General features: G+C 42.2%; 1 protein-coding gene across 1 annotated transcript in view; it reads left to right on the forward strand.

Annotated features, from left to right (window-relative positions):
* The window catches only part of LOC140725651 (uncharacterized), a 431,629-nt gene that overhangs the window by 56,759 nt on the left and 362,071 nt on the right, over positions 1 to 12,799 (forward strand). Inside the window, exons 2-4 of the mRNA XM_073041401.1 lie at positions 3,094 to 3,231; positions 5,436 to 5,545; positions 6,176 to 6,280. Coding sequence (XP_072897502.1) covers positions 3,094 to 3,231; positions 5,436 to 5,545; positions 6,176 to 6,280 — 353 coding nt within the window. The remainder of the gene's footprint in view (positions 1 to 3,093; positions 3,232 to 5,435; positions 5,546 to 6,175; positions 6,281 to 12,799) is intronic.

Consider the following 12,799-nt stretch of genomic DNA (forward strand, 5'->3'; position numbering starts at 1 on the left):
TCCTTCCTGTTTTGATGATCAAAGTGAGCATAGAAGACATTGAGCACATCTGGGAGTGAAGCCTTGTTGTCCCTGTGTCTTTGGTTTCACGTTGTAGGCAGTGATAACATTCAAGCCCTGAGCATCCCTCAGTGATTCATGTTTTGTCTGGAATTGCCAGATCATACGTGAGATGACTTTCTGGAGATCGTACTTGGACCTCTTGAATTTTACTTGGTTGCAAGACCTGAATTTCACTAATCTGACATTAGCAGATTGTGGATACCTTGGTTCATCGAGCGCTTCTGGTTTGGGAAACTGAATGACTTTGTGGGGACACACTCGTCTATGACTGATTTTATAAAGACCGTAACAACTGTGGTGTATTTGTTCAGATCCTCTGATAAATCCTTGAACATGGTCCATTCCACTGACTCGAAGGAACCCCATAGCTTCTCCTCGCCTCCCGCAACCACCCGTTGGTCTTCCTGATCTCTGGAGCCTTGCTGTTTAGCTTCTGCCTGTATGCATAGGAGGAGGACAGTCAAGTGATCGGATTTCCTGAAATGTGGTCTTGGTGTGGAACGGTAGAGATCCCTATCATAGTATAGCAGTGGTTGAGTATGTTGGGACCTGATGCTGCAGGTGATATGTCTGTCTGTTTGTTTATTTATCTACTTATTTCGAGTTTCAGAATGGAATAGTTCATTCTGGCCCTTAGAGCCATGCCACTGAGCAACCCCTGATTTCATACTAGCCTAATCACGGGGCAGTTACAATGATCAACTAACCTTCTAATGTTACGCCTTTGGACTGTGGGAGGAAACTGGAGCATCCAGAGGAAACCACACATTCCAAAAGTTCCAGGTAAAATTTATTATCCACGTACATGCATGTCACCGCGTATTGCTCTGAAATTCATTTCCTGTGGGCATACTTAGCAAGTCTATAGAACAGTAGCTGTCAACAAGACTAATGGACAACAAACTGTGCAAATGCAGATATAAATAAATAGCAATAAATAACAAGCATGAATTAACAAGATAAAGAGTCCTGAAAGTGAGACCATCGGTTGTGGGAACTTGGAAATGGAATAAGTGTAGTTATTCCCTTTTGTTCAAGAGCCTGATGAGGGGTAGTAACTGTTCTTGAACCTGGTGTTGTGAGTCCTGAGGCACCTGTACCTTCTTCCTGATGGCAGCAGTGAGGAGAGTGGCCTGGGTTGTGAGGAACGTTAATGATGGATGCTGCTTTTCTCCAGAAATGTTTCATGTAAGTATGTTCAGTGGTTGGGAGGGTTTTACCCGTGATGTACAGAGCCAAATCCACTACTTCTTCAGGAAGATGTACAGACTCCTCACAGACGATGGCAGGGTTGAACTCTGAACTCCAATGCCACAAGCTGTAATAGCATTGCGCTAACTGCTACACTACTGTGACACTCATGTTGATGATAATTGGGCAGAGATTTCTTCAAACAGACCTGATTGAAGTCCCCGACAACGATTTGCAATGATTAGGCTGTTTCCTGTTTGCTGATGGCAGTTCTCAGTACCTTGAGCGCCTGCTTAACGTCAGCCTTTGGTGGTTTGTAAACTGCAGTCAAGATCACAAAAGAGAATTCTCTTGGTAAAGAGAATGGTCGGGACTTTATCATCAGACATTCCATGTCTGGGAAACAAAAGTGTGACAACACTGTTGCGTCTGAGCACCATGGTGAGTTTATTATGTAACACAGAACCCCTCCTTTTGCCTTCATTGAATCAGCAGTCTGGTCCATCCAGTGTATCGACAAGCCCTTGGGTCTTACCAGTGTATTCCGTGTGTCTGGAGTGAGCTATGTCTCCATGTAACACAGAACGCAGCAATTCCTCATTTCCCTCCGATATAACAATCTTGTCCTGGGTCCTCAGGCTTATTCTCCAGTTGCTAACAAGATGCTGAGTAGAGGAGTTTTACTCTGACTGGCAGTCCTCCACTCTTCCCTCTCTTTTGGCCATGGCAATGTACCTTTGTCTGCTTGTAGGTGCCATACCTGCATGCTTCAGAGTTAAGTACATCGAGTCCTTCAGAAGATCATGAAATTGCTAGTTTGTTAAGATTACAGGCTGTAGACTGCAGTGAGAGTAGTTCAGGAGAAGTATATTTTGAAGTTTTGTAAGCTGCCCACAACACGTTGCTGTGTTTCACCAATGCCATATTGCCACTTATGCAATTCTGTGTTATATGAATTCTGAAGAAACGTCCATCATCGGGGACCCCCTCCACCCAGGACATGCTCTCTTCTTGCTGCTGCTGCCATCAGGAAGGAGGTACTAGAGCCTCATAACTCATCACCAGGTTCAGGAATAGTTATTACCATTCATCCATCAGGCTCTTGAACCAAAGGGGATAACTTCATTCAACTTCACTTGCCCCATCATTGACATGCTCCACAACCAATGACTCAAGGACTCTTCATCTCACATTCTTGATATTTATTGATTATTATGATTTCTTTCTTTTTGCAGTCGTATGGATTGTTTTATTTTGCACACTGACTGAACACTCAAGTTGGTGCAGTCTTCCATTAATTTTGTTATGGTTACTATTTTTTGGATTTATTGAGTATGCAAGAAAATAAATTTCATAGTGGTGTGTGGTGTCATACATGTACTTTGGTAATAAATTTACTTTGAACTTCACAGTTGTGCATGCCTGACATCAAGCATGCTAACATGAACAATGCATGGAAGCTCCCTGCACAAGTTTGCATTTAGAATGAATTCACCCAGAAATGATAGCATTGAAATGAGATAAAATTGAAAATGTAACACCTTAAAAATGGGGAACCATGGAATCCATTTTGTAGGCTGATACCTTTTGTGAATAGCCTAATGTATTATATTTGGAAATACTTGTATTTGACTATCATCAATATTGTAAAAATAAAATCTGTACCTGTATATCTACTACTGATTATAACTAAATGGTACCATTCAAGTTCTTTGCATGCAGTTTCATGGATACTGGGGTAGAGTTTTAATTGGGATAAGAAGTAACATCTAGAAACTGGTTGAAGAGTACAGATTATATTATAAAAAGTGCCTTTTGATCTTGGTCATTTTCTGGCAGGCCGCATGTATGTGCAGAGCAGACACTGGCCATGGTGGGACACCGGCAACCTTGTGTGCAGGCCTTTACACGAATGGTTAAAGTATGGAAGCAGGGATGCACTGCGCAAAAACGGTGGTGCGTTGGATATGAGAGAAGGTAAGATGATTTTTATCAACCTTGTAGTCTACATGAATTACCAAAGAATTTGCAGTTTGTTCCGAATAAAATCTGGATATGAGGTAACTGATGCACCATTAATAACTCTCTGAGACGTGAGGCGAGATATAGGCTTTTATTGACTGGAAGAAAGAACAAGCAGCAATTGACCACCATGCTACATCCTGGTGACTGAGAGGCCGGGCTCAGGCCCCAATCGCCTTTATACCGGGGTCTGTGGGAGGAGCTATGGTCAGTGGGAGGAGCCACAGGAGCAGTCAGCAGGGGGGGCGTGTCCAGACAAGTATATGTAGTTTACCACAGTAACTTAATGTAGAAAAGAGTAAAACCAGAAATACAGAAAAAAACTCCAATAATCTGGTATTAGTTTGTTTGCAAATCCTGGTGGATTGGCTGCTCACTCAATAGTCTGGAATGCGAGCTGGGGTCCAGAGAACAAGCTGTGCACGTGGTCAGATTTGGGAATCTGGTGTATGACCAGGCCAGGGACCAAGAATGCAGGTGGGTTTCTGGACAAAGCCAGGAAGTGGATTGTTTGCATATCTTCCTGTTCCTTCAAAGTCTCTGGGTTCATGGAGAAATTAAATATATTTTAATTAATATATAAAAAAGGGAAATAAAATAATGTGTATGAGGTCAAGATAGTTCAATGTTTCAGAGGTTCGTCTTATTATCAAAGAATGTACGCAGAATACAACTCTAAGATTTGTCTTCTTCGAATAGCCATGAAATACAGAAATAACATGAAAGTCGTTGAAAGAAAGGACATCAACACCCCCCACGTGAAAAATGAAAAGAAACAAAACTTGCAAACCTCAAACCCCACCAAGCCCTCCCTTGTACAAAAACTAGCAGATTACTCACCTGGACGTGGCAGCTAGAACATCAACCCCCTAACTCACAAGCCCCTCCCTAGCAAAAAAAAGTGATAATAACTTCATACCCCCAACCTCTTTCATACACAAAAATCTACCAGCCCGCTCACATGGATAAACACCAACAAGTACATTAGACCTCAGATCCACAACCCCTCTCTCGCCTAAAAAAGTAACATATTGCCCATCTGCCAGTCGGCTACAAGAAAGAAAACACAGGAACGTTGGAGGAAGCCAATATAAATTACAGTCCACAATAATAATCACATTGTCTTGGAATTTCAAAAACATCCTCTGTCAGCACCGTGTAGAGTGACAGCTCTTACGTTTTGAGCAACCGCCAACCCATGCCCTTCATCCGCCGGCCGTGGCCTCTCGACCTCTGGCTCAACTTGTGAAGAATAACCGCCACGCACCTGACACGGCCGCCCGACCTCTGGCCAGACCCGTGAAGAGCGACCGCCGATTAGAATGTGCATTCACCTTTAACTTTTCCAAGTTCAAAATTCAAAGTAAATCAGCAGATCTTCGCTTGTTTGTTATATATGTCACCATTTACTACCCTAAGGTTCATTTTCTTGTGGGCATTCACGGTAAATACAAAGAAACACAATAGAATCAATGAAAGCTGCACACAAAGATCGTCAAACAACCAATGTGCAAAAGACAACAAATTGTGCAAGTGCAAAAAAAATTAAAAGCGAGTCCATAGGAAGTTGTCCATTCTGGTTCAAGAGCCTGATTGATGAAGCCTGACTGTTCCTGAATTTGGTGGTGTGGGACCTAAGGCTCCTGTACTTCCCTGATGGCAGCAGTGAAAAGAGAGCATGGCCAGGATGCTGGAGGTCCCTGATGATGGGTGCTGTTTTCCGGCGACAGCACTCCTTGTAGATGTGCTCAGTTGTGGGGAGGGCTTTCCCTGTGATGGTGTGGGCTGCAACCACTACTTTTTGTAGGCTTTTCTGTTCAAAGGCACAGTGTTTCCATGCAACCAGCCAGAATAATCTCCACCGTGCATCTATAGAAGTCCGTTAAAGGTTTAGATGACACGCCAAATCTTTGCAAACTTTGAAAGAAGTAGAGGCACTACTGTGCCTTCTTTGCAAAGGTACTCACCTGCTGGACTCGGGACAGATCTTTGAAATGATAATGCTGAGGAATTTAAATTTACTGGCCCTCTCCACCTCTGAACCCTTGATGTGGATTTCAGTATTATAATTAAAGTATATCTTCAGCATTATAATAATTAAACTTATCTGTATATTTGAATTTAAGTCTAGTTTGCCTAATGAAGCTCTTTCCTTACAGAACTGGTTACTACACTGCCTATAGACAGGTGTACAGTTTAGAGCTCCAGACCACCTACAAATGCTGCGTAGGATGGAACCAACAGGACGAGGAGCCAGGATGCTTTCACCGTAAGCATACTTGAATGTTTTTTTGGAAATATAATATAATGCATCCATTAATATCCCTTTATCCACTGCACATGCTTCTTCTTCAAAGAACTCTAATAAAAGTTTTGAACATAATTTTCCTTTCACAGAACCCAGTGACATTTTTCGAATTCTTCCAAGTGCCCTGCTATAACCTTCTGAATAATAGTGTGATTGATGCTAAGCCAAATGACCTTCAGTTTCCTGCTTCATGACTTTTTCTCCTTCTGAATAAAGAAGTTAAATTTCCTATTTTCTGTTCTAATGGTACCTTTCCTGAATTTAAGCAATTTTGTAGAATTAAAGGTAACATATCAACCAACTTATCACACACTTCCAGGGATCAAATACATTAGGAGTCAAGGACTTGTCACCCTTCAACCTCAACAATCCGCTCAGTACTATTTCACCGGTGATTGTAATTTCCCTGAGAATTCCCCTTGATTCTCATTCTTAAGTTATAAATCTTTTCAATTTCCCTGTATGAACATACCTGGAAAAAATAGCACAAAAGGAGAGGAAAATTTATTTTCTTCAGAAGCAAGAAAAATTACATGAATTCCTGAAAAGTATTGTACTGTTTTAAAGTGAATGTTTTTACTGTTTCCCCAGCCACATGCTCTGTTGGCATATGTTTTAATGGAGGCAAGTGTACGGAAAGCATCTCCCAAGTGTGTCACTGCCCAGAGGGATTCCAGGGTCCACGATGTCAGTATGGTAAGGTCTTCCAAAATATATTAATTTTCTCATTTATTAAAATATTTTGTAATGTATTAAACCAACTGCTTCAGCCGATGGTTTGTAGGTAGCCTCCCATCATGCAGTTTATTGTGTAGCAAATAATGTCAATTTAAATTAATGAGTTAAATTAATGAACAAAGGAACAAAAGCTAGTACAACTTTTCCAATGAAAGCAGGGTGTTTTTTTCTAGAGAAGTGTATTAAGAGGATAATAATTACATATTAATTTTGCACGCAAGGTCAAATCTCACTCTCTTACAGCTAAATGCTTATTAAAGTCGACTGACTGGGAAGCTTAATTGCTTGACTCCATTCTGGTTTGCTGCAGAATGGTCACTATAGGTAGTCCTTATTAAAATGGATTTTCACTGTAAGCAGTACTAATTGTGTGGATTTGAGAAAATGTGGAGACCCCGCCTGTTGTGTGTGGCATTTGGAAAACAATTTTAAAACAATTTTTCATTAGCTTTCATTACTTGAAAGTCAATCCGTTCAAAGTAACCCTATTGGTATGAGATATAACAATTGAATGACATGACTTTAGAAAAAAGAATTTGTGCAGAACTGATTTCTCAACAGCAGAGTATACAAAAAGCAATGGGTAATGAGGAAATGTTAACAGTAAAAATTGATTCAAAGTTAGTTGAGATAATGTGAGAATGAAAGGTGAATAAATGTGGCTCTTCTTACGGAATAAAGGGGAAGTTTTCTCTGTTAAATATCTCTTTGTTCTTAAATTTGCTATGCCCCTTTCTCTGACCAGTGTTTGAATGAATGTTTTAGCTTTATATAGGGCACTGTTCAAATGAAAACTTGATCTGCAGGGTATCACACACAAACTGCTGGAAGAGTTGATGTTTCAGACGAGACCTTTATCAGGTCATGGCCTGAAACATTTAATGATTATTCGTTTCCTTAGATGTTGCCTGACCTGCTGAGTTCCTCCATGCATTTTGTGTGTGTTGCTGTAGATTTACAGCATCTGCAGAATCTATTATGTTTTTGATTTTACTGGATATTATAACTAAAGCTCTCTGAGTCTGTCTCATGCTGGTATGTGTTATTAAATGGGAATTTCATCAGAGTGCTGCCTTTTAAGTCCTTTCAATGAAAAACCTAGTTCGGCGGAATGGGAAGCAGCTTTTGAAGAATTTCTCAGCTTATACCTTATATTCATAAGTTCTTAACTGGCAAGAGTTCTGTGCGTTCACTTAGTCAAATTAGCTGTAAGGGAACAAACATTGTTGAAAATAGTTTTGTCAGGGAATAATGAGGAATACTCCTGTAATTTTTCTCTAATACAGTGGAAAATCTTTCTGTGCACACTAGCAATGTTACAACTGCAATACTGGAGCAGCTTTGATTTTTTTTTCATTTATTCCCATAATTTTGTTTTCCTGGCCGTACTGAGTGGCCAGCTCAGCTGTTTCTGAGGGTGAGCGATAGAGATTTGGAAACTCAATCGCAAGGTTTGAGCTTTGATAAAGATGGAGCAGGACAACTTCAAAGGCTTGTAGATGGCCGTCCTGGATAGTTTCTCAATTAAAAATAGCAAATGAGGTGTTTCCCCAGGTTACGAATCCAGACTTGCATGCAGTTTTTGAACAAGCATTTGGCAGATGGGTGGGAGGCATCTTCTACTACCATGTCTTCAACTTGTAAACTGATCAATCCATGGGAAGGGAACACTGTAATAATTTGGAGATGACCTGTATTCTGATATAGGAGTGCAATCACTCAGGTCAAGTAAGATGTTCTCCTAAGAGGTTGTCTGTTGGCAGTAGAGGTCAATCTGGGAGCCATATGTTCTGGTGCAGTGTTGATTTGAGTAAATTGTAGCTGTGGTTACTGGTCCTTTGGTTGTTTGTTCTCTCCTTTTGCAGATGCTGCTTCCTGAGCAAACTATGGTGGATAGGAAACTTTTTTATAATTTCACTATCAAAATTAATCTTCCAGCTGTGCAGAGTCCTTCTACTGCCCATTCAGAATTGCTTTGTGCTGTACAAAAAGCGGCAATGGAGAAAGTGCAAAAGATGTACTAGAGTACAAGCATAACTATAGAGATGCCAGCAAACATTGAACAGACTGGGAATCTTTTATCTGAACTAAGGAGTGACTTAAGAGGCTCTTGAGACTGTGAAATAGTGTGTTAGGGACCTAGTAGAACAGAACCAGTGTTTCAGGCTTGGTTACTCACAGTGGGCAATGTCACTAGCATTCCCGATGGTAGACCGCTGAAATAGGAATTCTGTTGTGGGAGCAACTTACTTGGTGGGCATGGAAAAAGCTTTGTGTATGTGCACAACGTTTCCTTGAAGACATGCAACGTTCCCATTGACTCCTGGCTATCTGTGGGCACAGAGTTAGAGGAGGAACATTTGGTATGGTATTGAGAATCTGGCGGCCATGCAGCAAAAGCACAAGGAAGTCCTGTGCCATCAGCAGAAAGAGCATAGCTCTTCACACACCATCTTCCTGCTTTTCCATCACCCACTTGCTGCTACATCTGTGGCAGAGACTGCCATTCCTACATTAGCCACCTTAGAACTTTCAGGGCCACAGTGAAAGCAAATTCCAATCCTGCAGCACTGCTTCAGGGGACAAGGATGAAAAAAATAAGAAGTCAGTGATAAGATATAGTCACTAATTATTCCAATGGCAATTTTGGTGAAGCTTCCTTGCAGAGTGCATTTAGAATATGGAACTCTCGACATACATCATTCACTGTAAGTAAATGGGGGAGGTAGAGTTGGAAGGATATGATACTAGAATGATACCAGAATGGAATGGAAATTTGTGTGGCCTTTAATCTGGGGAAAGTTGACTTTACTACAGTTCATACTTTCTGTCCTCTCTACATGTTTTGCTTCATTACTGTGTTTTCTTAAAGCTGCAGGAACAGATGGCACCAGGGTGGGTACTCAGAGTGTGTGCAGCACAACTGGCAGGTGTGTTTACAGACATTTTAAATCTCTCCCTCTCCAGTGTAGAGCGTCCTTTTGCCTCAAGACATCCACCGTTGTTCCTGTACCTAAAAAGACCAAGGTGACATGTCTGAACGACTGGTATCCTGTCGCTGTCACCTCAATAGTAAGCAAATGCTTTGAAAGGCTGGTCAGGACTACATCTGCAGCGTGCTGCCACCCACTCTGGACTCCCTATGATTCGCCTACCGACACACCCGATCGACAGATGACACAATAGCCACAGCTCTACACACTGTTCTTACACATCTGGAGAAGAAGGATACTTATGTCAGAATACTGTTCTTGGACTACAGTTCAGCATTCAACATAATTCCCTCCAGGCTCAACAAGAAGCTCAGAGACCTCGGCCTTCACCCTGCCTTGTGCAGCCGGATCCTGGACTTCCTGTCAGATCACCAGCAGGTGGTAAGAGTGGGATCCCTCACCTCTGTCCCTCTGACCCTCAACACAGGAGCCCCTCAGAGCTGTGTCCTAAGCCCCTTTCTTTACTCTCTCTATACCCATGACTGTGTCACCACCCATAGCTCCAATCTGCTAATTAAATTTGCTGATGACACTACATTGATTGGCCTAATTGCAAATAATAACAAGGCAGCCTACAGGGAAGAAGTCATCTCTCTGACAGTGATGTCAAGAAAACAACCTCTCCCTCAATGTCGCAAAAACAAAAGAACTGGTTGTGGACTACAGGAGGAATGGAGACAGGCTAACCCCTATTGACGTCAATGAATCTGGGGTTGAGAGGGTGAACACCTTTAAGTTCCTCGACATACATATCACCAAGGATCTCATGTGGTCTGTACATACTGGTTGTGTGGTGAGAAAAGCACAACAGCGCCTCTTTCACCTCAGACGGTTGAAGAAGTTTGGTATGGGCCCCCAAATCCTATGAAATTAAGAGCATCCTGACTGGCTGCATCACTGCCTGGTATGGGAGCTGTACGTCCCTCTTCCACCAATCTGCAGAGAGTGGTGCGGACAGCCCAGCGCACATGTAGATGTGAACTTCCCACTCTTCAGGACAAATACCGTGACAGGTGCGTAAAAAGGGCCTGAAGGATCATTGGAGACCCGTCACCCCAACCATGAAATGTTCCCGCTGTTACCATCTGGGAAACGGTACCACAGCACGAAAGCCAGGACCACCAGTCTCCGGGACAACTTCTTCCACCAGGCAATCAGGCTGATTCATTCATGCTGATACAATTGTACTTCTATATTGACTGTCCTATTGTACATACTATCTATTATAAATTATTACAAATTGTACATTGCACATTTAGATAGAAACATAACGAAGATTTTTACTCCTCATGTATACGAAGGATGTAAGTAATAAAGTCAATTCAAGTCAGTTCAAAGAACAACGCTGTGGCAAATTTGCAAAAATCAGAGGCTTTACCATTTCTTTCACTTGTTGCCTTCAGTTTCGTTTGGATAAGGTAGAAGGAGATGAGTCATTAACTTCAAACTTTCTGCATAATCACTCAAAGAGTTGAACTGCATGTGCATGTAACGAGAGCTGTATAACTCATCTCCTTCCACCTTAGGCCACGAACTTATCAATCACCCCATGCTGTGGACCACTTTCTGGAGGTCCAAGATGCCGACTTCTACAAAGAAGGGATTCGCATGCTCCACGACCGCTGGACTAAGTGTGTAAATGTAGGAGGGGACTATGTTGAAAAATAAATGTGCTAGGTTTTCTAAAATGTACTCCTTCTACCTTAGGCCACAAACTTATCAATCACCCCTGGTACACTGTATGAGAAGGATTTGGGTGTCCTGGTAGACTCATCACTATCAACATCTTGACAGAAACAATCAGGAAGGCTAATAGAATGTTGGGCTATATAATGCACTCAGTGGAGTTCAAGTCGAGAGACGTTCTCCTTAAGTTGTATAATGTGATTGTGAAGGCACACCTTGGGTACTGTGTACAATTTTGGTCTCCATATTTTGTGAGGGATGTGAGAGAGTTCAGAGAAGAATGACCAGACTCATTCCAGGTCTGCAGGGTAAAATCATTAAGGAGATAAGTACGATGGATGGAAGCTGCAACTTCAAAGTTAATCCATCAATACGGACCCGGAACCATAGGTTAAAGGGAGACTTCAGACTAACATCAGGAAGCATTTCTTTACACAGCGAGTTGTGGACACGTGGAACAAACTACCTAGTTGTGTAGTTGAGAGTAGCACCTCAGAGGCTTCCAAATCTAAACTCAATTGTTACTTTAATACAACACGAGTGAATTCTACAGATGCTGGAAATAAATAAAAACACAAAATGCTGGCAGAACTCAGCAGGCCAGACAGCATCTATGGGAGGAGGTAGTGACGATGTTTCGGGCCGAAACCCTTCATCAGGATTGAAGTAACATGGGATGGTCGAGGGGGGATGAAGTAGAGAGCTGGGAAGTGATAGGCTGAAGGGAAATAGGCCAGGGGGAAGGTGGAGAATTATGGGAAATAAAAGAGAAAGAAAGGTAGGGCTGGGGGGAGATTATAGTGAGGGGGGGAAAGAGAGAGAAAGAGAACCAGACTAAAATTATAGATAGGGATGGGGTAAGGGGGGGCAGGGGTATCAAATAACCCTCACAGGAGGTCTGTGAGTTGAATGTTCATGCCAGCAGGTAGGAGGCTACCTAGGTGGGAGATAAGGTATTGCTCCATCAATCTGCGTGTGGCCTCATCTTGACGGTAGAGGAGGCCATGGACAGACATATCGGAGTGGGAGTGGTCTGTGGAATTGAAGTGTGTGGCCACAGGGAGATCCCGCCACTGCTGGAGGACTGAGCGCCGGTGTTCAGCGAAACGGTCTCCCAGTCTGCGGCGGGTCTCCCCAATGTATAAATGGCCACATCGGGAGCACCGGATACAGTATGGTTGACTCGCAGGTGAAGTAGTGCCTCACCTGGAAGGTCTGTCTGGGGCCTGGGATGGTGGTGAGGGAGGAAGTGTGGGGGCAGGTGTAGCACTACTTCCGTTTGCAGGGATAAGTGCCTTTAATACACTGTGAGTAGGAAACTGGCAGGTTTTGTTGGGCTGAATAGCCTGTTCCTGTCAAAAACTTTCTAATACTCTAATGTACAGAGTAAATTTGATTTTTGAATAAATGCACAGTATTTAACACATAATCTGCATATAGTACTGTTATAGCAGTTAAATTACTGAAGTGGTGATGCACACATAATATCCAGAAACTTCCACATGTTCAAATCTTTCCATGGACACTGTGGAATTTAAATTGGGTTCACAATCTGGGAAGCTTTAAGTAAAGCTGGTCATTTGTAGTGATTACTATGCAGTCTCTGGATTGTCTAAATCCCATCTAGATAACTAATGGCCTTTAGGGACAATCTTTCATCCTCAGCCAGTCTGTATTTCAATTTGTATTTCAACATAGTACTTTATCAATTATCAACTGAATTGTGAGGTCTTCCTGTGGCTGGGACTATGTCAAAGGTAGAATTATTCATGATTTAAGACTGATAATTGCTACATAT

Source organism: Hemitrygon akajei, chromosome 3, assembly GCF_048418815.1.
Source record: "Hemitrygon akajei chromosome 3, sHemAka1.3, whole genome shotgun sequence".
Lineage (NCBI taxonomy): Eukaryota > Metazoa > Chordata > Chondrichthyes > Myliobatiformes > Dasyatidae > Hemitrygon > Hemitrygon akajei.